The 26,832-nt window shown below is 39.8% G+C and overlaps 1 protein-coding gene across 1 annotated transcript in view; it reads right to left on the bottom strand.

Annotated features, from left to right (window-relative positions):
• Window positions 1-1,031: 1,031 nt before the first annotated feature.
• The window catches only part of ADAMTSL1 (ADAMTS like 1), a 159,578-nt gene continuing 133,777 nt past the window's right edge, over window positions 1,032-26,832 (bottom strand). The window contains exons 19-24 of the mRNA XM_031557287.1: window positions 15,296-15,496; window positions 13,328-13,508; window positions 9,296-9,503; window positions 7,936-8,045; window positions 6,814-7,034; window positions 1,032-5,451 (exon numbers count right to left, since the gene is read on the bottom strand). Coding sequence (XP_031413147.1) covers window positions 5,345-5,451; window positions 6,814-7,034; window positions 7,936-8,045; window positions 9,296-9,503; window positions 13,328-13,508; window positions 15,296-15,496 — 1,028 coding nt within the window. The 3' untranslated portion in view covers window positions 1,032-5,344. The remainder of the gene's footprint in view (window positions 5,452-6,813; window positions 7,035-7,935; window positions 8,046-9,295; window positions 9,504-13,327; window positions 13,509-15,295; window positions 15,497-26,832) is intronic.

The raw sequence follows: 26,832 nt of genomic DNA, 5'->3' as shown, positions 1-26,832 counted from the left end.
TTTTTTTTCATTTGAAAAAAACTCTTCTGGGCCTTGCAATAATACTTCTCTAAAGCTAAAGCACTTATTAACTCTGAGCCTTGCTGCCTCTGGCGTCCAAAACACATCTGATAGTTCAGTATGGGCTGTTCTAGATTTCATAACCATAGTAGTCAAAGACAAGGCCTGAAGTTTGTGGTTTCATGGGCTTTCTAGTTTCAGTCTTCACCAGTGATCAATGAAGAAAAGATGAGACTTCACACTGTATTTCCTTCTCAGAGGGATAAATGCAAAATAAAATTTACTATTGTAGAGATGTTTCAATGTATGAAGTTGAGAATGAGAATAAGTAAATTGTATCTCAGTGAAAAGGTAGGGGAGCATAGAAACGTGTAATTGAAAGAGGAAATGCTGTGCCTTTGCTTTTCCCCTTATAAATGTAGACAAATAACAGCTTAGGCTACAAATTACTGAACATAATTTCTATCATCTACCTATAGAAGTATAAATATATATGTAAAGTAAGAGTCTTATAGCAAGATGTGGTGAAAATGGCTAGACATATGACTAGGTTTTAGATTTGATTTTGATCAACTGGAAAAAGTTGGGTGGAAGTGAAAAACAATGTGGGTGGAAATGCTGATAAGCCAAAAATATTTGTATTCATAAATAAATACTGAGCTTGACAATCAATACATAAGATCATTGATAAATTTATGTATATTTTTAAATGAGAGGACGGAGTAAAATGTTGATGATTCCTGTACTGTGGTCTGCTGATATGCAGGGCAATAGTAAGCATTTGTAATTCTGATTTTCCCATCTGGTAGCCTGTATGAAAATCTGGCATTCAAACAGTTTGAAAGCTTCCAAGTTAAAAACAGATAACAGAATGAATAAAGTTAATTTTGTACAAACTAGCTGAAATGATTAGTGACTCACTAACAGTTGTTGCTAAGAAGTTAGGAGGACTTTGATGGTCCTGAAAATCTGGAAAAGAGCTAGCGCTTGGCTCACCTGTTTATACAGATTTAGGTTTCAGATTACATGGATACAGAAACAAATTTATTTATGAATCAGTGTTTGGGTACAGAACAGATAGTACGGTGATCATTACCTTTATCTTTAACAGGATAACTTGGAAAGAGAATGAGATGGAAACAGTAGATAGAAATCAGTAATAATGTTGACACATGTCATTCTTAGAGCACATCATGATTCAGTAATCTGTATTTCACTAACTAAGCCAGTGTCTCTAAAAAGAAGTTGACAAGTTGTAGTAGCTATTTCAAACGTTAATGTCACAGAAACCTTTATACTTCCTCTCCTACATATAGTACTTAAAAGCTGAAATAACACACTGAAGAGCTCTGTGAGTTATACCACACTGATGATATAATAGTATTTCCAGTGGCAAAAATCAGGGTTCTATTCTTGCTAATATAGGTATGCCAGCAGCAATACTGGGCTATGAAGTGGACAAGCCAAAATGTGAAGCGATTGCAAGCAGAAGCCTCGATATGAAGTATACGTGCAAATCATTCAAGACTATTTTCCAGCTATTGGTGCTACTTATACATTGGAGTGAGTGCCCGATTACAAGAACCAAAAATGAGAGAGGGTGCAGATAAACTAGCTAAAGCAATGGGAAGGGAAGGCTAGAGAATCAAAATTCTGAAAGAAGCTGAACCAATAAGTTCAACCCTACAAGATAGAAGATAGTAGGAAAAAACATTCCAAGATTTCTTCAGAAAGCTCTCCCCATGGCTTCTGTGGCTTTAAAGGAGTAGCTTAGATGTGCTTACTTTTCCACAGAACAGGAGGCTGGGATAAGTCTCCTGTCGGGAACCTTTCAGCACTGCCATTTCTCTGCTTGTTGCATAACTGTTTTTCTTTCTCAGTGAAAATTAGTAGGGAGAACAAAACTGGAAGCTTGCTTTGAAGGTTCTGAAAGCATTCTGACTTGACTGGTAACAAGAGCCATGTGTATAAAAAGGGAATAATTGTTCTCTGGAGAATCTAAACTGGTCTGCTTTTCATTTTACATCAACACCAGCTTTTCTACTTGCTTTACTCAAAATGAATGACCAATTCCCATTACAAATTCCCATTACATTCAGTTCTGTCACTTGGAAGTCTCATGGCTTGTCTTTGTCCTAAAACTGTATGTGTGCTTCGGTGAGATATTATTTTCTTGCAGTGCAGGTGTCTTAAAAGTACAGCTAGGAACATCATATTGGGTAAATTCTCAGTAAATCAAAACAAAATCACTGTTCCTTTTTAGAAGATACATTACAAAGTTAATGGAGACAGAAGATTTAGTTTTCAAAACTTGTGTTTGTCTTTTTAAGAGAAAATGTCTTTGCTTTATTCCCATTCTCACCCTCCCTAATGCCCACAGTAATTTTGATCATGACTAGGTTTTCTTCTAAATGTATTCCTGATGCTTCAAGGAGTTGTAAGCTCTGTTACTGAAGGCAGCAGAGATCTATAAGACAAGACTGAATATTAGGTTGTGGGTGTTGCTTCACTCCAGAGATTACTGAAGAGAGTTACACAATGTCTTTGAGAGTTTCTGTGTATGAAAAATCACTTGTACTGATTTCCATGAACCTAGGACCAGCGAAGGCCATCTACTCCTAGAAGAGCTGTAGAGGTGGAAAAGAGTAAAGCAAGGGTGATGAAGAATTTAAAAAGTTCTCCAAGACTAGGTGCAGAATGTTAATGTCTGGAGACTTTTAAAAGAAATGACAGGGTAGCTCCTGCTGTGGGGAAAGAGGGTGATGGTGATCACATGTATTTAATGTAACAGCTGTTTGCTACCACTATAATACAGAATAAGGACAGCATGCTCCTTGTTTGGCTTTTGTTTTTAAACTTAATAATATTAACAGCACATCAGACAGCAGTAGTTAAGTAAGTAACCTGCATTACCTGTACAAAATTATATAAATACAAATTTGCTGGTTTGCTTTCTTGTTAGAGAAAGAAAATTCCTTTTGTAAAATATCCAGACATCTTATATTATTGAGATGCTGCCAAGTCACAATTTGCGGAACAAATATATGAAATTAAATTCACATTGTGCAGAGATGGCACAACTGCTCCTCCGGACCTAATCACCTTGTTTATCCTGGGCACAGTTACACAGCTGCTATTCAACATGAATATAAATATGCTTTGCAGTCAAACAAATGTCAGTACTTCCCTGTGCTCGTTTTTGTTAACTACTGTATTAGAAATATCCACCACATTCTTATTGTTCTTCTTGTTATTATTGTTATTATTAGTATTAAGGAATTGTCCTTCATTCCATGCATAACTATCAATTCACAAGTTAAAAATATCATCTTTCCCTCGCATCATATTTTAGAAAGCACTCTGTGCACAGTGAAGCAGATCCTCAATTAAAAGCAAGTGAGAATTTCTCTATTACCATTGATTTTAGAGGAACAAAATTCTGGGGGAATTTAAAAAAACCCAAACAAATAGTTTTATCTGGACAAAATAATGTACAATTATTAATATTGCACTTTTTATACAAGAAATCCTAATAAATATACAGAAAAGATATACATTTACATACATAGAAAGACATTCTTCTTTTTTTAAATAAAAAGTTAAACTGAAGCTTAGCAACACTATTTCTTGAAGACCCATTTGTAGTGAGAGCTACCACTGACATATGTGTTCCGAAGCAACCAGAGACAGGTCAGTGTCTTGAACATGACACTGACCTGAGAAGTGGACTCTCAGTTTTGCTGAAAAAGCCACATCATGGAAGCTGTAACACAGCAGCACTTGAACAGCATTTCAATAATGCACCACAAGGCCTGAGCCCCACAGGGGATGAGGCACAACCAAGCCTTTAATTTAGAAATGGTCTTGAACCAAGACCTCAAATCCAGACAGATCTCCTTTAAATTTCTTATGATGCTCAAACTCCCTCCCTTGCAAATCTCTTCTAATTTTAAGGCTCTATTCAGAGTAGAGAAGGGATTGTCCAGGAACTAAAATGATGAAGCGCTTCACTGGATGAATAACCACTGCAACTGACCATGGAGAAAGATTCATTGACAGCATGTAATATGTGATGCTTGAGGCTCACTTTTTAGAAAATCTCTTTAGGGTGTAGTACCTGGGTTTGAAAATGTGCAGCTTTACAGCACCCATTTTGTTGCGTAACACAGACATAGAGGAGCAAATTTTAAAAATTTTCTTAGCGTTAGTCCTCTGGGGCTGATGCTGAATCTATTCTGGTCCTACTGAGTAGGAACAGCCAGCACTATCAGAAAATATCTACTACTTTTCTGAAAGGATTGGCCTCAGGACAGAAAAAATCCATTTAAGCAGAAAAGAAAAACCCAGTTCCTCAAATTTCTTATCAAAATGCCACCTATAAAAGCACCTTAACTCTGGGTACTGGTACTCCTATCTATTCCATTAGTAGGAATTAGGATGCGAAGCAGCTCTCATTTCCACATCTTACCTGCCTGTGTTCTGTACAGGACAGCATTTGCAGGTTTGAGTTATAGCCTGCCTGTAGCAGATTATACTTTCTTTCTTTCTTTCTCCTAGATAATAGCTGACATAATCACCTTTATGCTGACACTCTTAGCTCCAACCCTCTCACACAAACGCAACCTGTGAACATTTTCAAATGTCTTCTAGACTCACTCACATTACACAACATTGCTCAACTTTCTCAGACCCAGACTTGATTCTCAAGATTAACAAGATCTTCCACTGATATCATTTGAAGGCCTGTGATGAGAAGGATATAGAAAGGAAAAAAGAAATGTTGGATGTAACTGATAGACTTATAAAGCAGTATCATGTGTTTATATACCCAAATCAGTCTAAGACAAACATAGGGTCTGTATACTGCACTGATGAATGTCTAGTCTTTGTTTTGTTTGCCCCACCATGTATCAGACTGTTTGATTTGTTTGATTTGGTGGTTGAATGTGATGCTACATTTTGATTTTGATCCACTTCTCCATTTGTCTGATGGTGTATTCCCAAATGTGTATATGGACTATGGGGCAGCCCCATTCCTCTCAGGCCTGGTGGCATGGGATTCATTGAATCTTTGTGACCTACCCTCCATGACCATGTTTTGCTGCATTCTGTCTCCCAGATATCTAAAAGGGAAAATTTGTCAAGTCCCTTTACAACAACAACTTGGTAAAGGGTTTTCTTTTTCCATTTTTTCTTCTCTTTTTTCCTTTTTAAAGGGAAATAAATAAATAAAATGAAAAAAAAAAAAAGAATTCCATTCCGTTTATATTTTCTGTAGAAGTCTTTGCCTCAGTGAAGCAAAAGCTGAGATCCCCTTGTTCCTCCATTTTCATCGCATTCGCCTTCAAGCTTTTCCACAAGTCCCACAGCAGCGTGATTTGAACTGGGTGAGCTGGCAGAGTTTGAGCTGCTTCACTTTCTCACAGTACCTTGTGGTGTCTCTGCACTCCACTGCCGAAGGGGAAACAAAAAGGAGAGATGGTGATGAAGCAATGAAAGAAAGATTTTTTCACTTGAGAGCAATTCAAAACAGTTTTATGCTGGGAGGTCTCACTGTAAGCATGACCTTGACTTGCTCAGACACTGAGTGGGGACTGTAAGGCACTAAAGGATCAAAGGGGAATGCAGTGGGCAGCTATGGATTTCAGAGTGTGAGGATGGCTTTTGAAGCTGCTCCAGTACTCACTACAGTTTTTGCATTCCAGCACAGTTTGCCATCTGATGCTCTAGAAAGAGTTTCGTAACACTTGTTAAACAGGAGGTGAAGTAGTAAATGAAACTGGAAATTCATTTCAGCACGTCAGCTCTAAAAACCTCAAGTCAGGCAGCTGGACTAGATGATCACTGAAGCTCCCTTCTCACTCTCCGTATTTTAAGCCAGCAGGCAGCTTAGCGTGACACCCGCTAGCACCACTCCTCCCATTCCCAGTGAGATGGGGGAAGGGAATTGGGAAAAAAACGAAGTAGAACTTGTGGGTTGAGATAAAATCTACTTACTAGGACAGAAAATGAAAAGAGAAATAACAGTAATTATATTAATATACATGCATACTTGCAAAACAAGTGATACATAACACAGTTGTTCACCACCTGCTGAATGATGCAGACAGTCTCTGAGCAGTGGCTGTCTCTGCAACCAACTTCCCAGAGTTTTAAACTGTTTTGTATGACACCACGTGGTATGGGGACATTTGGCCAATTTGGTTCACATCCTGGTTCTGGCCCCTCCCAGCTCCTTGTGCACCCCCAGACACCTTGTTAGCAGGGCAGTGTGAGAAGCTCAAACTACTTGGGCTCTGTGCAGCATGGATCAGCAGCAACTAAAGCATCTGTTCTGCTGCTTCTTCTTCTTAATTATTTTTTTATTAAAAAAAAATATTTTTAACTTCTCTTTTCCTCTTGCAGGCACAATTTGTTGCTTGTCACCTGAAAGCAAGCAGCTTCCAGTTCAGCAATTCCCAGCATTAACCTACTCGGGATTTAGACTTCTTTAAAATACAGTGAACACTGTTTGTGACTTGAATTTTTCCTCCTAGCTGTAGCATCAACAGAAAGCTGAGGTTGCATCAGCCATTTTAAATGGTTAGCAAGGGCATGCAATCCTGGTGCCAGCACCACTGCCAACAAACCACAGCAGGCACCTCCCACCAAGATGCTGAGCTTTGGACAATGTGTTTTGCATGTGTTCAAGCTAGAGGTTCTCCAGAAAGCTGGGCTGTGATGCCCAGAAGTGCATTTCGGAGATATGACTCCACATGAAGGACCCACAGGCTTTCCCCCTCCTCACACCCACCCTTCTGCTCATAAACGTACTGTTCTCACAGGGCGTGATGTTGCAGCGTTGCCAGTTGACTGGCCGTGGTCTCCAGGAGCAGTAGTGCTCGAGCACGGGTTTGTTGGTACGGATGTGCACGCAGTCCACACGCCGGGACTGGAAGCCATAGTTTCCACAGGTAGCTGTACACACTGTCCACAAGCTGACCCTCCAATGCACGCCACAGATGTCAGTCCAGCAGTTCTGAGTGCTCAAAGGCCTGTGAGCGAAAGGGAAGGGGCAAAAGTCACTCGCCGCACTGTGCGAGAAGTGTGTGCCACTCCAGGCATTATGCAAGCCCTGGGTACTGCAAGCCTTGCATGCCCCAAGTATTACTTATTCTGAGCCCTGCCTTCACTGTGTGCAAGCAGAAATAAGCTCGGTGCACTGAAAACCAACTTTCAACTGCACTCACAGGCTAGACTCTCTGATATTGTCAACTGGTATAGGACAACTGGAGTTAAACAAAAATTTGAACTGCTGGAGTTCAATATCACCAGCCCATAAATGCTGCAGCAGAGTGCCACTAAAAAGGTGTAATGAATGAACTAGCACCCATTCAAATACATCAAAGGTTTGTTACTTTTTGATGTCTGCAATCAACAGGAACCAAAAATGTTCTTAAATAATCTCTGTTTCCCTTCAGCGCAGTCTAATGGAAAATAAATATGTTTCTATAAAATCAGTGGAGTTTATTTGAAGGAAAACAAATGCTGTATCATTCTTATCCAGTTAGCATTCATGTTGAATTGAGAGATAGGCAGACTGGAAGCTTTGAAAGTTCATCACTAGCAGATAACGAACATGCTCCTACTCTCAGAGATAGCACAGTGCTTCAGCTAGGGTTTATTATGTTAATTCTTCAATTGTTAGCCAGCTCTTGTGTGTTTTTCTAAAATTATTTCTTCATTTTATTTTTATTTATGTATTTATTGCCTCTGGGGCTGATACAAATGAATACTGAAGTCTTGGCTTAAGCCTGCTGAAGTTTATGCCACATAATTTAACAGGTTGCAGCATGACCACTTTGCTGCATAGGGAAAACCCAAAAGATGTTTTCTAAACCTCCAGCTTATTCAAAATCTCTCAAAGAACAGTGGTGTAAAATATTTTTGTCCTACCTCGGTAAGGCACTGCACTGATCAGATGACACAGAAGTCCCATCTTTTGTCTGGCAAAATATCTGTCTATGTTGTACAGCGAGTCGTGACCCAATGCAAGGCCCATTACACTGTGAAAACAGAAAACCACTTAATGTAGGTAAAAGTCAGTGTTCTCCTTTTATAAGACTGCTGGTGAAATAAAGTGCATATTGTCATGCAGTAACTGTTCAGCTTTCAAGAATTTCCTGCAGTTCTGCACTCTTTGGAGGCTGAGCACACAATTATCATTTGTCCTACATCACCTCCTCCAGCTATATTGAAAATTTCTGTATCTGCTCTCTAGATTCATTACCCTCTCCTCTTCAATACACTTAAACACATCTGTAGGGCAAATAAAATGCTCTCACATCATTAGCCAAGAGCCTATGATCCATACAGGAAATCTTGATACATTCCTTTTACTGTGCATTTTGCAGCTTGTACTACTACAATTTACAAGCAATTTGTTAATAACAAAGAATGTATTGAACCAGAAAAATACTCCACTGGAAAAAAAAAAAAAGTAATTGCAGGACGAGAAAGGAAAGCGTGTCAAAAGAAGCATATCTAAAAGTACGTTCCAGCAATGAAGCCATCCTAACCTATTCAAGTGTAGCAGTTGCACACTTGCTGTTTATCTCTTTTTAATCTTCTCCTTTCAATTTAAAATCACAGTTAGTTCTGGATATTAAGCATGTGTTTCTGTTGTTTTAAGTTAAACCAACAGTTAGTGAACAGTTTGCTTGATGAGTATTTGGTCATTATATTCCAGAACAGACAAGGAGTTTGAAGAAAGGGGCTTTCATGTGTGGAAGAAGGAAGTTTTGGAAGGAGGAAGCTCATGATCTCTCCTGCATTTTGTTATGAAGTGAATACTTCTATTTTATAAGTTTCTCAGGCAACATTAGAATCTTTTAGAACTGTTTTCTTGTAAACACTCCACCAAATCTACCATAGCCATCAGATCTGACGCCTGAAAACTTAAACTGAAATACATTCCATAAGTGCAAAGAGCACCTGTAGACTTAGAGAAGGCAGAATGCTATTTTCCAGACTTGTATCCTGTCTGTAACCTGTCTGGGGGCAGACCTTTCCACTGGGGACAAAAGAGGAGTCTGCAGTGGAAATCCTGTTCACATGTGGTTCTTCTGGGGACTGCCTGAAGGTACAGAGATCCAAACATGCATTGTATCAAATACAGAGTTGAAAGCGCTAGGCAATTAATCGCCTTCTCAAAAGCTTGCAGAGTACAGCTTGCAGACCACAGCCTCTCATCTTCTGTCACCTCTTCCTAACCCACAGAATGAGTCTGTTTTCAGACTGCTAGCATGCTCCTTACCTGGCCCCAGGAGGAGGCCACCCACTCAACACAGAGTTGCCTGTTACAATTCTGTGTATCCACTGGGCGCTTGGATGCTTGAGCACAGGTTTCATTCGACATTGGGACAGAGCTGCCTTTTGCTGTCAGTCGTTGGCATGTCACTCGTCGCATTTGGATTCCTCCACCGCAGCTCCGTGTACATGGAGACCATGATGTTACCATCCACCTGTGAGAGAAAGGCAAGAAGGTCAGGGAGCAAACATGTGCTAATGTGCAAATAAGTGCACTGTCTGCAGTATCATCAGTGTCAACGGGACTTAATGTATTGGCCCAAAGTAAGCTAACAATGACTTGCATCACAGTACTGTACTCAGACCCCTGTAGTAGCCATCGAAAACTGGTTGTAAGATGAAAGCTGAGAAAAGAGTACATTTTTTATTTAAGTATCTCTCTGAGGGTTCTCTGGGCCCAGAATCCACTTTTTCCTCTTAATGTTGTTCTTAAAAGCTTAGTAAATATTTTTTCTTCAGTCACAGTGGTTTGGCATGGCTGCTCTCACATCACTGCACAACAGGGGCTTTGACAACAGGTTGCAGTCACTGGCTACAGCCCATTTCCACTCCTTGGCAGGAAAAACTGTCCCTGTAAAGTTGATGGAGTAGCTCTCAGGGCACTTTAAACTCGCTGCTGGCAGAGGAGGAACCAAGAAGTTGCTAAGGCCTGTTGGCCTGCTCTGTTATCTCCCCGACATTAGCTGAAATAATCCTGGAAAGCCTGAAGGTTGTGCAAGAATGGAGTTGGTGTACAGACAACACAGAGACAAAGGACATGTTTTGACTTTCCTTTTGAGCTCAGACTGTGCATTTGTCAGCCCCGTATTGTCAGAGGTTTAAAAAATCCAGTAAAACTAATAAAAAAACCTCTAATGACAGAAAATAATAATCCAAATTATTTGTCCAAACTATTATGTCCAAAGGCACAAATTCTTAACACAATCTTGCCAATTTATCATTAGTTGGAAGACTCATACCACTGGACTTGGAAGGTACTGGTAGGAACAGGACTGACACAATTGATTATTTGTTCTCTGAGGAGATTTATGGTTAAGTCAGCAGTCATTAAGTTTCAGGATTCCCAGTAACAGTGTTGTATTACTGGGAGGAAAATAGTGTCCATCTCATCCTCTAATGGCAATGTTTATGATTACTTCACAAAACAGGCAATAGGTATTCTCTAGCCCGATGGAAAGGCACCCGCTACTATTCCTTAGTGTTCTGCAAGCGATTAAGTCCTGTAGTTTCAGAAACAAGTATATAAACAGATATACTTCTGACAAAGAAAATAAAGACACAAGTACTTTTTTCTTCCTGTTTGGTGAGGTTGAAATTGAAGTTTTCCCATCCCTCCATTGTAAAGCTCTGCTCTGCATTTCAATCAACTTCAATTTCCAAGCATACATCTGAACATCTCAAGAACTGAGGCAGGAGTATGGGTCACATTTCAGTTCAGGAAAGGTATAAAAGGACATAAACTATTTCCATGGAATTTACTGCCATCACTAACGCAAACTGCTGTTAATGAGTGTGTTTTATATTTCATCAAATCTCTTTTGGTTTCCTTCTTATGACTCAGCTGACAGTTCAAAAAACAGTTGCTTGCAAAAATTGGTAGGAATATATATAGAAAAGGTAATTAAACACAACCTTGCCATATACCCAAGACACAACCAGACTGGTAAATCTGACCGCTTAGTTCTCATCAGATTGCTTAGCACCTCTCCATCAGATTAGACTGTTTTTTAATATAAATGCCAGTCTCAAATAACTCTGCTGAATGAGAAGTTGTACTAAATTTCTCTTGAGATCCTGACCACTTTGTAAGTATTTGTTTACTCAAACACACTATGTCCACTGTGAAAATCAGGGAGAGGAGAAACTGAAAAACCAGAAAAACACAAAAAAACCCTACTTATACAAATCTCAACTAAGGAGTCACTGATTTGCAGAACTTGGGCATTTTAAACATGGTGAGAGTAGAGCACTAAACTGACTTTTAGATCAGACACTTGGGATGTAGTCTTTTTTACACCAAAGGGTGTGAAAGGAGGAAAGTGTCAGTGTGTTCTGTGGGGTGGATGCAGCAGAAGAGGGGAAAGATGTTGACACAGTCAAAAGTCTTTCAAGCTGTTGTAACTCCACTGTGTTTACAAGTAACTGAAAAGTGAAGGATTACATGGGCAGTGGGTTACAAGGAAAGCATGTCTCTAAAAGGAGGCAGAGCTCAGTCTGACCCCCTTCATGCCCACCAAGTCCAATGGGATTTGCTTGCAAAAGACATTTCCACTGTGCTAAGGGAACTCTCAGCTTTATAGTTGCAGCTGCAGTCCTGCTTGTTTTGACATTCAGGCAACACAGAAGCTCAAGGAAAACAACAACCCCAAAGGAGCTGCTAAGTCTAGCTTTTTGCCTGTTTTGCTGTTGGAATACAGTGGTATGAAGCTTTGTGACAGAAAAATCTTATGATCCTGCAGTTCTTTTGTACAGAGCTCAGAACAAGCATAAAATTTACATCTAACACAGGGTAAGGCTGAAATTAGAGAACTCAGACTGTACAAGTGTATGTGTTAGGGATAGATGGGTGAGAATGCTCAGAGAGCAGGGCAATGTTTCTACAAGGCTGCTCACTGTAACCTTTAAAAGGTTATGGAGATTGTAGAAGTCCTGACAATTCTAGAAAGACAAATGTTTCCCTTATTTCAAACAAAAACAAAAACAAAAACAAACAAAAAAAACCCCATAAGGATGATATAAAAGGAACTAGAAGTTAGTTGATTTTACTTTGATCCCTAAGAAAATTCTGAAGGTACATGACTGACTACTGGGAAAGAATGACCAGACCTGAGTACAAGGAGAGGGCAGTGGAAGTCATTTACCCAGCCCACATCAAAGTGTTTGAGATTGACTCCCTCAGTAGTCTAACATCTAAGGTGAAGTTAATAGTCTGGATGAGTTGAATAAAACATGGGGTGAATGATGAGGCTCATAGAGTGATGGTTTATTGACTTTACTCCACCTAAAGGGGGGTAGCAAATGGTATCCTGCAGGGCTCAATATGTCCCTGTTAATGTTCTTGTTGGCCCACCTCTTTCAAGCTTCTCTAATAGAAAGTTGCACTCTTGGATATACGGAGTATTCTCCCATGTTTGGTGTCACCTGCAGAATTCACATAAGTGTCATTTGTTCCCAACTCCAGATCACTGACAGAGATGATAAACAGGACAGGTATGGGACCCAGGCCCAGATTTGTTTCCAATGGTCCAGATTATCAATTCTGAGGCTTACTTTCTTCTGTTCATTTTCTAGTCATTGCTAAGTGAAGAGTATTTAATTTATGCTACTAAAATACTAAGATACTTTGTCACTGCTTTTTCTTCAGTGAGGAACTGACCTTTAAGGGCCTAAAAATCTGCTGCTTCTTAATAGGAGCAGGACTATAAGCAAATAACTTACTTTACATTACTATTTCAACATACAGCAATATCTGAAGGCTCCATTTAGGGTGAAGTCTTTTCTTTCATGAAGTACTGCAATAAGCAGAAGGCATTGTTCCACATCTCTTCCTGCCTAGGTAACATCAGCTGATAGTGAAGCTTATAAGTTTAAGTGACCAGTGAGATGGAAATCCAGTTTTCTACCTTAGTGTAAAAATGCTGAAAAGCATTCTTGACTATTCACCGTACCAGAGAAGATTCAGAAGTACCATGAAGCTATGACCTTTGCTAATAAACAGTAGGCAACAGCTCCTTCATTCTTTTTTAACCGAATTACTGCCGGGGTAAACACTCCTTATATAGTATGTACTGTCAACATTTTTCACAAATCTTGCTAAAAATTCCCAATGTCTATGTTAAGCACTCATAACTTCTCTTTCAGCCATGACTTTGTCCTAGATAGGCAGCAGCAAGGCTACAAGGGCATGCTGTCCATTGCAAAGAACTCTTGAAGTACATCTTAAAAGCATCTATGACATTTTAGTATAATAAAGGCAAACCGTGAAGGGCAGTCTCTCCTATTGCATGCGATGGGCTGCAGGGTTGGCTTGGGCTTCTCTTTGCAATTGGATATATTGACTTCAGTCCCATCCAGTAAGCACCTCAGTTGGGGCACCTGCACTCCTTTGTGGCCACAGGAAGCAGAACAAGCCATCAGCTTGTCCACTGACCACTGGTAGTCTGCCAGAAAGCAAGTGAGAGTTATGTTAACACTTAAAAAATGCCAGTGAGAAATCCTTAGAAAAGAAAGAGCTGTTCTCCAGGATGAAAAGTTTAGACTCAGCGTCTCGTGAAGGGAACTATGTTTGCAAGACACCACACAACGAACAATGAAGGAGCAGAATTCCAGCTTATGTAAGGCACTGACCATATTTTCCGACAAGTCCCCCCTTGTTTTTTTTGTGTTCAGAAGCACAAGACATAGAAGGTGAATGACCTTCTAGGGCAGTCAGTGATACCAAATGACAGGGATGTGGGGCATTACAAATCCTGATATTTATACAAACTTAGGTGGGTAATTAGCTATCTGTTAGCTATCTGTGGAATAGATTCAGGAACTTCAGAAAGCCATTGGGAAAATGAGAGCAGGCAGCATGGCACTGGCAAACATGTAAACTCCTGGTATGCAGCCAAACATGATACTGCAGAAACCCTCAGAGTTGGTATGTACAGTACACATCTCTAATGCAAATGATGAGGATTTTTTTTCCCCTTAAATTGGGTTTTTGAGTGCCTAGGGATGTCTTCATATTATATTCAGCCAGATTTTCCATTTGGTTCATGAAAAAGGTGTTATTAATCCTCCTGGCACTACATCTTTTCATGACTTTTCAGAAGGTCAGTTAAAATAAAATTAAAACAAACGTTTAAACTCAAATATCAAAACTGTGGTGGGAAAATACGAGGGCTGTAAGGATGACACAATCCCACCTTGCCTTTCACTCTGTGAGAGCTTTGAGGCTGAGATGGAGCTGAAGATCCACCTTCAGCAGATACTGCCAAGCATTAAAAAGACCCATCCTTGCTCTCACATATCCTGTGAAGAACTGTGTGAGTCTTCTGGGAAGTCCTTAGATCCTGACATTGGAAAGACTGGATCACCCCAGAGTAGGTGAACAAAAGAAAGGAAGTGGGTTTATAAAATTAATCTGTAAGGCACACTTTCAAACTCAAATCCATATATTCAAAAATAACAGTGTGCATACTTTCACAGCAATAATTCACAGGATTAATTCTTAATCACTTATGTTTGTAGAGGAGTATGACTTAGAGAAGTCATGGCTAGCTGCAGTTAACAGTGTTGTCTTAGAACAGTGTGTATCTCAATAGGCAAATCACAGAGATCATCGGTCCTATGGCAAATAAGGGGTTTTCAGCACTTCTGAAAAGTTTTATTGTAAAAATTAAGGAAAAGTTAAATTCTTCTCCACTCCATCCCTGTCAACTGCAAAAATGAAAGATGTATATTCTGTTCCAACCCATTCACACTTAGTTCAGTTCAGTGGCTTCATCACCTTCAGTTAATTTCTAGAGTAAAAAGGTTTATTTTTACAGGAGTTTTACAAGCAAAGGGTTTTTGAGCACTGTGTAACGCTGGCTTTAGAAGATTAACAGAGGGGTTTCTAATCTTAGAGATTTGACCTGTGACACCTCTGTCTGGAATTTTAGGTTAATGCAGCAGCCATGAATATAACTTGAATCAGCAAAGCACACTATTTGCTGAGCAGGCCAGAAGTATCAACTGTCATTTTGGGAAAGTGACACAGCAAGTGAAACCTAAGATGTTGAAAGTTTTCTTGCTAGGCCTGCAAATTTATATCCATAGTGGTAGAATATCAAAACATTAATTTCCTGCTTTGCATCACAGTCTTGGTTTCAGAGCCAAGAAATTTCAGACAAGAAAGGCAATGCAGGGACGTCAATGTCAAAAGCTTCACAGGGGAGAAGCACAGAAATTGGAAAATTACCTTGTATTTCCAGGGAAGTTTTTTGTAAGAGTGAACCAGCCTCATTCTGAGCAAGACAGCTGAATTCTCCTTCAGGAGCATCACTGATGTTGAGTATCTGAAGAATTTGTCCTGCTGCTAGGAAGCGATGCCTCAGACTGAGAGGCTTTCCAGAGTAAAGCCAGGTGATATTTGGAGTTGGATGGCCATCCACAGCACAACCTAAAATAAAAGAACATGACATAACCCTGCTGAGGACTGAACATACTGCAAAATTACTTGAAGTGGTCAAAATAAAGGAGTCACTTGCATTCAAATTCATTTTCATTTTCTCAGAATAAAAAACATGAATAATATTCCTTATCTTCAGCTGAAAAAAAAAAAAAAAAACACCTCTAAAAAGCCAACTAATCAGTCACATGAAAATATTGGATCAGTTTGGAAATATTTATAGTCAGCCTTCTAAGACTCCCATTATTTTAGATCATCCTCATTGCAGTATTGAGAAAAGTGGGATAGTGAGGCTGCACACTTAGCATAAGCTGTATAAGTATGTTTGAAAAGTATCTCAAATAGAACTTGTTCTCCAGCAAACCTTTTTTAACCACCTTTTTTTCTTGTCCTTTTATTGTAATAAATTAAAAATCGGAAGTTGGCATGTTGAGAGGCAAAGAGAGAATCTATAATACCTGATCTACTTCTTAGGCTGACTTCCACTCAGAAGGATACGTATTGATTCTCCCACTAGCACACTAGCCACATGCAGCTTAGCTCTCTTCCCTCTTGCCGGCACCCCTGGTCTGCATCCACAATACGGCAGGGTGCTGGCCAGATGAAACTGCTGTGTGGGGCTTGTTCACTCTGTATTAAATGCATACTACCAAGGGCAAGGAGTCCCCAGCAGGTGTATAATACACACAGTAGCCTGTGCAGTTACAGTGGCAATGTTTCCCTGGCAAAGAACTACTTAATGCAGCAAAATCTTAAAAAAGAGAGAGAGAGAGAGAAAATAAATGAAAGAAGAAAAAGGAAGATGGAGACAGTGCTCATTGCTCACAGTGGTCACTTCTCTTGCCTTGTTCTCTTGGCAAGGTCTAATGGAGTTTTACCCTTGGCAGCTCTCTTCCTAATGCTGCACTTCCTGACCACAAAGACACAGCTTTCTTTGCTGACTTCCTTCTTCCTATTTCTGTAAGCTATTTATTCCTGTTATGCTTCATTTTACCTTATTCCTTATATCCTTTCTGAGTACTTAAGCCTTTTCCTGCTCTTGTTCAGAGAAGCAAGTCACCCAGTTTCCAGGAGATATTCATTCTTAACAAAATGAGTGATGTGAAAGGTATCAGCCTAACTGGTTTACTGGTTTAAGGTTGCCTATGTTAAAAGGAAAGGAAAATAAAGGAATACTGAGGAAATGGACAAACTTAACAATAAGTGGCTGTATGATTTTTCCCTATGGTACCGTAATTTTTTATAGTTTGCTTGTCTTCTAAGAGAACTGCAGAGATTTCCACAGGTCAGCTCATAGCCATGACAACTGACAAAGGGCTGCTGTGAATTCAGTTTTACTGTTGGCATTTGCAAACAGTCTACAGAGGATAAATGAAGAAAGCAGAAAGGTCAATTTGATGTTAAATGTAGAACAACTGAAATCAACCTCAGTATGCAACTAGTTGTAGCTCATGCCTGTTTGTCTTTTAAAAATGTTATTGCCAATCAGATCAGTATAGTCTTCCTGATACTATTTCCCTTGTTTTTATATTGTTTCTTTTTTCATAATAAGTATATGACGATACTAGCTAAAGCAACAGCCAGTAATCAATAATATGAGAGGAAGGAAAAGAAAAAACTAACAAAGTGCCTAAATATGTTACACTAGTGAGTAATTATTACTTTTTTTTCCTTGACAATAAAACTTTACTAACACCTGTGAGACTCATATGTAATGGATACTCCTTAGTTTTGTATGCAGAACAAGAATCAATCACATTTTGCAAGCGAGATTTCCTACATTTTTCCCACATGTATGGACACATAAGATATGGCATAATGTTTTATGCACGCCAACTAAGAGTATAATAAAAAAAAAATCTTCCATTAATATCCCTTTCCCAGGAATAATTTTAATGCAATTTAATGTATATTCACAACACCTAATTCTCGATTCCCACCCATCCCTGTCAATACTGATGGCTTTTTCCTTCCAAAGTTTAGCAAACAGCCTGAGAAAAAAAACTGGCTTTATTTCTAAACAGACCAACTGTTGCAGACTGTTAGTACATCAGAACCCTTGGGAAAGTAGGGAGAAAAAATTTGGGAGGACTAATTCTGAGCAGCAAAACTTGTGGCATGATCACCTTCTCTTTCAGCTCTTCTTAGAGAAAGAAAATACTGCCTTCAGCCTCCCTGTCAAAGTCTTCCATGACTATGAGCTAATTCAAAGCCAGGATGAAGCAGTCACAAATGTGCAAAAGCTGGAGGAAAAAAACAGAAATCTAATACGAATTACATCATTTAGTTGGAAAAGCGTTATTATTTCGAGGATAACAGGAGGATATTTGGGAAAGAAAGAACATTTCACAACATTGCAAATCACTTGTTGAGAGGAAACAGTAAAGGCAGAATGCAGATGAAATTCAAGACCCTGTTATATCTCTGCAATGCTCACTGTACGATTGTAGTCATAGAAAGATTCTGGGGTACTTTGCTAATGCTAAGTGAACAAAATCTGTAGCATGTAAACACTCATTTTTCATTTGCAGACAAATTAAAGTACAGTAGCATATGTTAATGCTACTGACTCTTGAACTCCTTCTATAAGCCTGCTAACTTAAGTCAGCAGAATTCAATGGAAGCAATGGTGAAAGTGTCAAATAAATAATGCAGTTACTAAATACAGTTTGTAATAGAAGGAAAAAGAATACAGAACTGTGTTTCAAAATCCTTAAAATTCTTAATATTTATTCCCACATGTTTGTACTTGTCTGACAAATAGTTCTCTATTTTACTACTGACCTGCTCACCAATCACAGTCCTTCAAATATTTATTAAAGATGGACTCTGAGTGAAGACTTGGGATGACTTTGAAATTTGAAATTTCTTTAAATGAAATAGACTTGCAGTCTGAGCTCTGGTTAACTTTCCAATTGCAGCCCTGAAGCAGCTGTGTGGTTCCTTTTCCTTTCTGCCTGCATCTGACTCAGATGCATGGAGGATCACAGGATCATAGAATGGCCTGGGTTGAAAAGGACCACAATGATCCTCTAGTTTCAACCCCTCTGCTATGTGCAGAGTCACCAACCACCAGACCAGGCTGCTCAGAGCCACATCCAGCCTGGCCTTGAATGCCTCCAGAGATGGGGCATCCACGACCTCCTTGGGCAACCTGTTCCAGTGTGACACCAGGATGTATGTATACTTTCTTACTCAGGGCCAAAGCAAGTGCCAGCAGTGGAGCTGGAAATTGAATTCCTGCCTCTCAAATCTAAACTTTCATCTTTGGATATTATTTCCTATTTAAGAGATAGGCTTAATTAGGAGAGCCCGGACATGAACACACACTGTAACATGCAGTCTGGATTCATCAGTATTAATATTCAATACATGGTTGTACATTAAAGTCCAGTTTTATATTTTTGCTCTTCATTGGTGATCTCTCCATGCAACTTGGGATGTTTGATCTGCATTACTTTGGAATAATTTGATTCAGTGATAAAAGTCCTACCTGATTTAACTTGAGTGACTGAAATGAGAAATGTATATTAAACCTATGGTATTAAACCTAAATTTAAACCACTAAATCTAAATTTAATTCCTTTTCGTACCTAGCATATAGGACAAAATTTGACAGGACTCATTAGAAGGTCCTTCACTCGAAGGTGGTCAAGGCCTGGAACAGGCTCCAAAAGGCAGTGATCACAGCACAGAGCTGCTGGAGTTCACGAAGCATTTGGACAATGCTTTCAGACATACGATCTCAGTTTGGGTGGTCCTGTGTGGAGCCAGAGTTGGACTGGATGATCCCTGTGAGTTCCTTCCAACGTGGGACATTCCCTGATTCTATGAGCTTTTAAAAATGCTAACGAAGCAAATACAGGTAAGGTAAGATCATGTCTGGAAGTCTTCAAATACCTGTGCAAAACCTGATTTGCTGAAGTGGCAAAATTAAGAGATAAACCTTTGCAATTTTTCTTAAAGGGTGAAGATAGTAGACAGTGTAAGTTTTAACTAACATTGTTTACTCAGGTTTTATGCATATTACTTTACTTCTCAGTGCTTTTATACAGTGGGTAAAATAAAACTCACAAAGGGTAATGTGATCCTACAAATCACCCAAAAAAGGATTTATGTTAATACAAGCATAACCCTAGTTTTTAACAAAGACAGAGAAATGACATTAATTCATATGTTATAAGGAAAGGCATGTATTCAGAAATAAGCCAATTCAACTGATGACAGTAGCATTTGAAAAAAAAAAAAAGGTATTTTAAATAACCATTTAGGGTTCCAAAGGAGCAGTTGAATCTTACTACTTTAAACATTTGACATGGCTTTTATACTTTTTTCAAAACATCTAAATTAGTTACCCGGTGCCACACATGTTGCTGTTATTAGATATCGTTTACATAGCATTGTAAATTTACACTGCATTCAATAGAAATTGAGCTAGACCCATTCCCAACCCAAGAGAAGTTGTAAAAATATTCCTAAATATACAACTACACGGTGGGCTCATTAAAAAGCAAAAGAGTTTTCAAACTCCAGTAAAACAGCTTGTTTTCTAAAAAGCTCTGAAAAGTGGAATTGTACACATTAAGAATCTTGTGGCACTAAGAATTTGGGTGAAAAAAAAATTAGAAATGGTAAATGATGAAACAAAACCTATGAGAATGGGCACAGCCCGCAGAAGTGGCCTCCTCAACTAACTGATGGGTTTATTCAACTGAAAAGGAATATACTTCAGATTAAATTATCCACTGCTGGTACTGCTCCAGGCTAACTGCACAACTACAGTTGCAGGAGAAAAAGGACATTTAAAAGAGTCACATGGAGCGGGTACTGAGGAACAGCAGTGTAGCACAAAGAATCCACCAAGGAGACAGCACAACACAGTTAGTCCAACAGCACAGTCCAAGCTGCAAAGGTCTATTTTATTGAGCTGATAACTTGCCGCATCCTGAGATTTCAGAAGCTCAGGAAACTTCCTGTGTTGCAAGAAAAGTAATAAGCACAGAGCAGAGAAAGCGGAGGACAGATAGGTACAGGAAAGACTGCTACACAGAAAGCAGCATTTTCATTATTACCTTTATATAGATATAACTTACCCAGGAATTTTCACAATGTAATGAAGCAATGTAATGGACGCCAAAATGGAAGGAGGTGGAGAACAAAATTAACTGGGCAAATTATTCCATGGATATACGTGGTACTTTAGCACAGTAGAAATCTAACTAATATAAACTAAAGTATATCCTGTAGTGTTAGAATCACTTTTCAATCACGACATCCACTTTATTAGAGGGAGAGGAGAAGGGAAAAATGATGTTGTGATATAATAACTTCATAAATAGTCATAATTTTATCTGATTCTTATTGCACAACTTCTGCAGCTGCCTCTTTCCTTAGGGGAGCACAAACATTGGTTTTCTATTTACTGACATTTTATGCAGACTGTAATTTATTTTGGATTACTACATACAATTTCCAACTGTAACAGTAATTCCAAAAACCTAGAAAAATTTAGAAGAGGTTCAAGGTAGGAAGAGGATGGAGAAAAAGTAGCATAGAAAAATTACTAATGTTTCAAGCAGATATTCTTGCTTGAGTAAAGCAAAATAAAATACTGCAGGAGATTCATACTGGTGAGATCAGTTAACGTTAGTCTGGTTAACTTACTGCTTTTCAAACTGATTTTGAATAAAAATCAGTGTTACATTTACAGATGTTATGGCTCAAGAGCAAGACACACAGTTGTAAATAACAGCACTAACATTTTTGGCTCTGTGGTAAAAGTTTGGCTGTGAATGTGGCACTTTTTGAGTTGTTCCTTATTCTAAAGTAGCCAGTTCACTGACAAAAGAATCGAAATCATAGGATCATTCATAGGTCACTCTGAAATAATGCCTCCAATTTATTTCCATGAAACTACAGTAGGTACAAAGAGAACAATAACACTATTTGACACAGTACATTCTCAGCTACAAAAAACTATTTGTCTACATAGTCAGCACAATTAGCTATGAATTTTCTCCAGCTATGAACAAGAGCCTGCATGCTACTATCGCTCCATCATAAAAGGCCACAAGATTGGTCAGGCACTGCCCTCAGTGAAGTAGCGCTGTCTGTCTCAGATCACCTCGTCACCTTACGTGCGTGCATTAGAACACCTTCCTGAAGGATCTGTTCCATGATCTTCCAGGCACCAGGGTGAGGGTCACCCAGCTATAGATCCCTGTGTCTTCCTTACTCCCTTTCTTCAAAGTGGGAGTGATGTTTCCCTTTTCCTAGACACAAGGGACTTTGCCTGACAGCTGTGATGTTTGAATACGGAGAGTGTCTTGGCAACCACATAAGCCAAACTCAAGCTCATCACTTCGGGACCCAAGGATGCCTGTCATCAGGACTCATAGACATTTAGTTTAGCCCCAAGACATGTTTAGTTTAATGAAGTGGTCTCTGACTTGTTCTGCTCTTACAGTGTGAAGGAGTTTGCTTACCTACCTCCCACCCAGATGTTCAGGGATGTAAGATGTGGGAAGCCTGGCTGTCAGTGAAGACTGAGACAAAGAACTTGTTGAGTACCTCAGCCTTCTTTACATCTGTTGTTGCCAGTTCTCATTTGTAATTTATTGTACAGGGTTCATTCTCTTTTGCCTTTCTCTTCTGAGCAATGTACCTGTAGAATCCCCTATTGTTATTTTTCACATTCCTTTCCAAGTGCACTTCCATCTGTGCTTTGGCTTTCCTGATCTCATCTATGCATGTATGGACAACATGCTTATGTTCTTTTCAGGCCACATGTGCCTGTTTTATGTCAATTCTGTTCAGCACAGAATCTAGAGGACCAGACTGAAAATCCTCCTGAACTTCATGCCTTATCTCTAATGCAGTTGGTCCTTTCAGAGTAAGCCATTTATTCATAATAAAAATCTGGCTGTTGAAAGTAAGATGGCTACTAAAATTATTCTGCTTTCTTGGGCCTTTTATGAGCTTGTAAGTAACACTGCTAGAAAATAGGATAAATAGACTATTGTTGGAAAAGGAAAATGAGAAGGAAATACTGTTCCTGGTGACTGGAATCTCTGTATTTTTTAAGTAAGAGGTAGCTTTTGTTTTAAGAATAGCTTCACTGCTAAGTAGTGTAGATATTTGCAAGACAAGAATTTGTAGTCCAGCTTTTCTGCCTTCTGAAACAGCAGTGAAATAATAGTTAACTGTCTGGTCACTGGGGATAATGCATAAAACCAGAAAGAAATCTGCTTTTCAAGACTGTATTTGCAGTGCTGGCAGTTAGTAAAGCTGTGTCCTGATTTGTGCACTGAGCAGATTTGGTATGTAAGTTACCAAGGAGAACACAACGAATGAAAGTATTTCCTTTTTTACAGTTGATTATACTTTTTGGTTCATAAAAAAAGTAACTTTATCATCCAACTTCACTGTTATTTTCAACATATCCTAATCATAGGGACATAGATTTTTTCCAGTTTGGATAGATACAGCTTATCCTAGAAAAATATGCTGTGGATGACAACATGGGGAATGTGAAAACTATACGTTCCCAGTATTGGAAGAGCTGACAGGATCAGTATCTTTTGGTATTTTCACCTCCTAATGTCTCTGTAAGGTAGAGAAATGTTACTGCTCCTATTCAGAGGTACAAAAGCACAGCTCAGATTCCAAGGAGCCTAGGCAAAAAAAGGGATTAGAAGCTGTTTCTCAATTAAATGTCTTGGCTTTTTCTTGTAGGTTCAGTCATATCCTCATACTCATTAGAATAGCCATTGTGTACTAGGACCTGGCAACACATTCATTTTATCCAAAGAATAAGAACAGAACAAAGGCTAAGAGTTTACATAATGGTAGCATCTTGTCATCACAGGAAAACTGCCTCCCTGCCTACCTTGCCTTTTGAGGTGCACATACATGTGGGGCTCTGGAACTCAAGGAACAAGTAAGTGACGATGTGGTGGAAGATCCACCCAGGAGATTATCTAGGACGAGGCAGTCATCTCCACACCTCAAGACTGCCTCTGCCAAAAAGGAAAGAAGGATAACTCCTTCTGAGAGGAACAAAGGGCCCCTACATGCTGGTCAGACTCTACCAGTAGAGAAGAACGCTCCCTCCCTGGTGCCCGGGTGAGGAACATTACCAGAAGACTCCTTAGTTTGGTTTGCCCCTGTGATTCTTGTCCCTTACTGATAGTTCAGGGTGGCAGCAATGAAGTCACTGAGAGAAGTCTGAGGGCTATCACAAAGGACTTCATGAGACTGAGCAGTTGGTGGATGGAGTACAGGTCGTATTTTCTTCAATCCCTTCAGTGGCAGGAAGGGATACTGAGAGGACCAGGAAAACCCATCTGATAAATACATGGCTGAGACTGGTGCCTCCACAGCAATTTTGGCTTTTTCAACTGTGGGGCGATTTACTCAGCACCTGGGCTGATGGCTGCTGATGGGATCCACCAAGGTCATAGGGGGAAAAGAATTCTGGCCCAGGAGCAGTCTGGGCTCATTGATAGGGCTTCAAACAGGGTTTGAAGGGGGAAGGGAGTGATAGCAAACCTGCCTGTGACAAGGTGTGGGATAGCATAGCTAAGTTAGAGGAACAAGGTGCAAGCAGGGGCCCTCAACCTGCTGCATCTTATGATGAATATACTAGGCAGCAAGCTGTCAGGGTGTGAGAATCTTTCTTTGTTTTTTGGCTCAAAGCTTGCTTCCTGAGGTATTTCTTGTGATAAGACTCTGACTGATTTGTTGAGGAGCCAAATGATGGGTGCTATCCTGTGACAATCGACATCACTTTAGGAACATTTGAAAGCCCTTTCCTCCAGAGCTGCTTGCCTTGGGAAGAGAGTGCTCAGGAGTGCTTACTGGCGGAAGATCTGGCCTGTGACTAAATAGCTCCAGCTTGGTATGGGAAAATTGGGGAATGATATCATCGTGTCCTGTGAAAAACAGGATGCGGATGGGCATCCATGCTCCCTCTTATCTGTTGGCAAGACCCAGAAGGTGGGAACAAAGGAGTTTCTGCTGAGATTCCAGAGCCAGAAGCTGCCACTCCAAGGAGAGCTGACTCGACCACTTTGAAAGCATTGAAAAGGTGCCATCATCACCATGGTCACTGTCATCGTTATTGCCGTCGCTGTCGTCATCATCAACAGAACAACAATGCCCGATGATCCACCACTACTGAAGATCAATGACTGAACTACGAACCACCGCTGGATCCATGGTGGTGACTATCTCCCTCTTGCTGCCTACAAAGACTTCTTGCTTCTTCTTTCCTATCTTTTCTATCACCCTCCTTCCCTTCCCATTACCCTAATTCATAATAGTGCCCGTCCTCCCTTTTCCCATCTCCCTAATTAAGATTTATAATAAACTGGTCGGACCAACATTTGAACTGTTGTTTCTTAATCTCACACCGGGTATATAATATTAAAAGAACCTCATCTCCCTCCTATAAATTGGAGTGAGACATAGGGATCATCACCAGGAGTTTAAAATTGATCTGACAGAGGAAGGGGATGTACTGCTGAGTAACAGAGAAGAGTTGGTGAGCACTGTTGCTTTAAGATGCAGTGGTGGAAAACCGCAAATTTTTTTCCAGAGGATTTTGGGAGGGCTTCTCAAAGATGGTAATGCTGCCAAAAGCCCAACTGAAGTGCCTCTATACCAATGCATGCAGTATGGGAAATAAGAAAGGTAAATTGGAAACCATGGTGCAATTGGAGAACTACAGTTTATTGCTGTCATGTAAACATGGTGGCATGATTTGCATAACTGGAATACCATGACTGAGGGCTGTGAGCTTTACAGGTGAGACAGGCAAGGTAGGAGAGGTGAGGGAGTTACTCTTTACGTTAAGAAGCGGATAGACTTGGAAGAGCTGCCCCTGAGAAACAGTCATGAACAGATAGAGAGCTTGTGTGTTAAAATTAGGGACAGGATCAAAAAAGGACAGCTAGTGGTCAGAGCCTACTACAGGCTGGCTGATCAAGGGGAGCCTGCTGATGAAGCCTTCTTGCTTCAGCTGCAAGAGGCATCATGCTCTCGGGCTTTCATCCTGATGGGGGATCTCAACCATCTGGATACTTGCTGGGAAAACAATATGATAAGCTGTAAGTAGTTCTTGAGACTCCTGTTGTCCACTGATGACAACTTTCTGGTTCAGGTTTTGGACAGACCCAATAGAAGTGAAGCACTGCTGGACCTGGTGCACACCAGTGTGGAAGAGATCGTAAAAGAAATTAAGAAGCCTGGGCTGCATGTCCTGGATGAGTTTGTGATCTTGAGAAATGTGGGCTAGGCAAAGAGTGGAGTCAGGACTCTAAACTGCAGGAGAAAAAACCCTTATCTTTTTAAGGAATTGTTAGAAGAGATCTGGGAAACTGTCCTTTGGAACAAAGGAAGAGAATAGAGCTGGCAGCACTTTAAGGACATTTTTCTGAGAGTTCAAGAGCTCTCCATTCGCCAGAATAAGAAATCAGACACAGAAAGCAGATACCAGCACGTCATTGCGTGGCTCTGCTTGTCCGATTGAGAATAAGAAGGAAAAGTATTAGCAGTGGAAGAGGAGATTGTTGGCCTAGGAAGAATACAGGGATGCAGTCTGGGTACGCAGGGATGGAGTCAGAAAGCCAAGGCGCAGCTAGAATTGAACTTGGCAAGAGATGTGAAAAACAAGACGAAATTCTTTAGATACATTGGGCAGAAGAGACAAGTGAAGGAGAGTGTACCCTTCTAGTAAATGGAAATGAAGAGCTGGCCTCCTCAGACATGGCCTTGTTTTGATGATATAACTTGGCACAGCACACTAGTCTGGAGCTTTCTGATTGGATAGCTCACTCCATGCTGAGTTTTTCAACAGAAAAAATCTCTCAGGAACTTTCACCAGGTTTTAATAATATAAGCCTTAAATTCAGCTCAGTAAAACTCTAATGAAGGTGAGAGATAGGCATTGAGAAGGAAATTAGCTAGCTATCTTGCTATTAAGATTCATGGAGTCTTTTGCCTCTGAAGCAGAAGGGTGGGGTAAAGGGCAACATGGACAAATGAAATCAGTGTAGAGGTTATGTACAGGCAGTGCAGAATACCCTTGGCAGTTCAAGCACAGCTTTCAAACAGTAAAAAATCCCTACAACTACTAAAGATTTCTCTGCAAATGTGAGAGGAAATGGGTGAAACGGGAATAGGACCCAGTTTTAAAATAACGAATACAATAAAACTTAATCAAATTGCTTTATTCAGTGCTAATAACTTCAGATATTCCCCCCAATAAGGGCTATTTTGCTGCAGTTTTTGTACATGTAGAAATGTAATCCAGAGCTGTACACTAA

This window comes from Meleagris gallopavo, chromosome Z, assembly GCF_000146605.3.
Source record: "Meleagris gallopavo isolate NT-WF06-2002-E0010 breed Aviagen turkey brand Nicholas breeding stock chromosome Z, Turkey_5.1, whole genome shotgun sequence".
Lineage (NCBI taxonomy): Eukaryota > Metazoa > Chordata > Aves > Galliformes > Phasianidae > Meleagris > Meleagris gallopavo.
The sequence above is the reverse complement of the archived record's forward strand: the minus strand, read 5'-3'. Positions and strand labels throughout refer to the sequence as shown.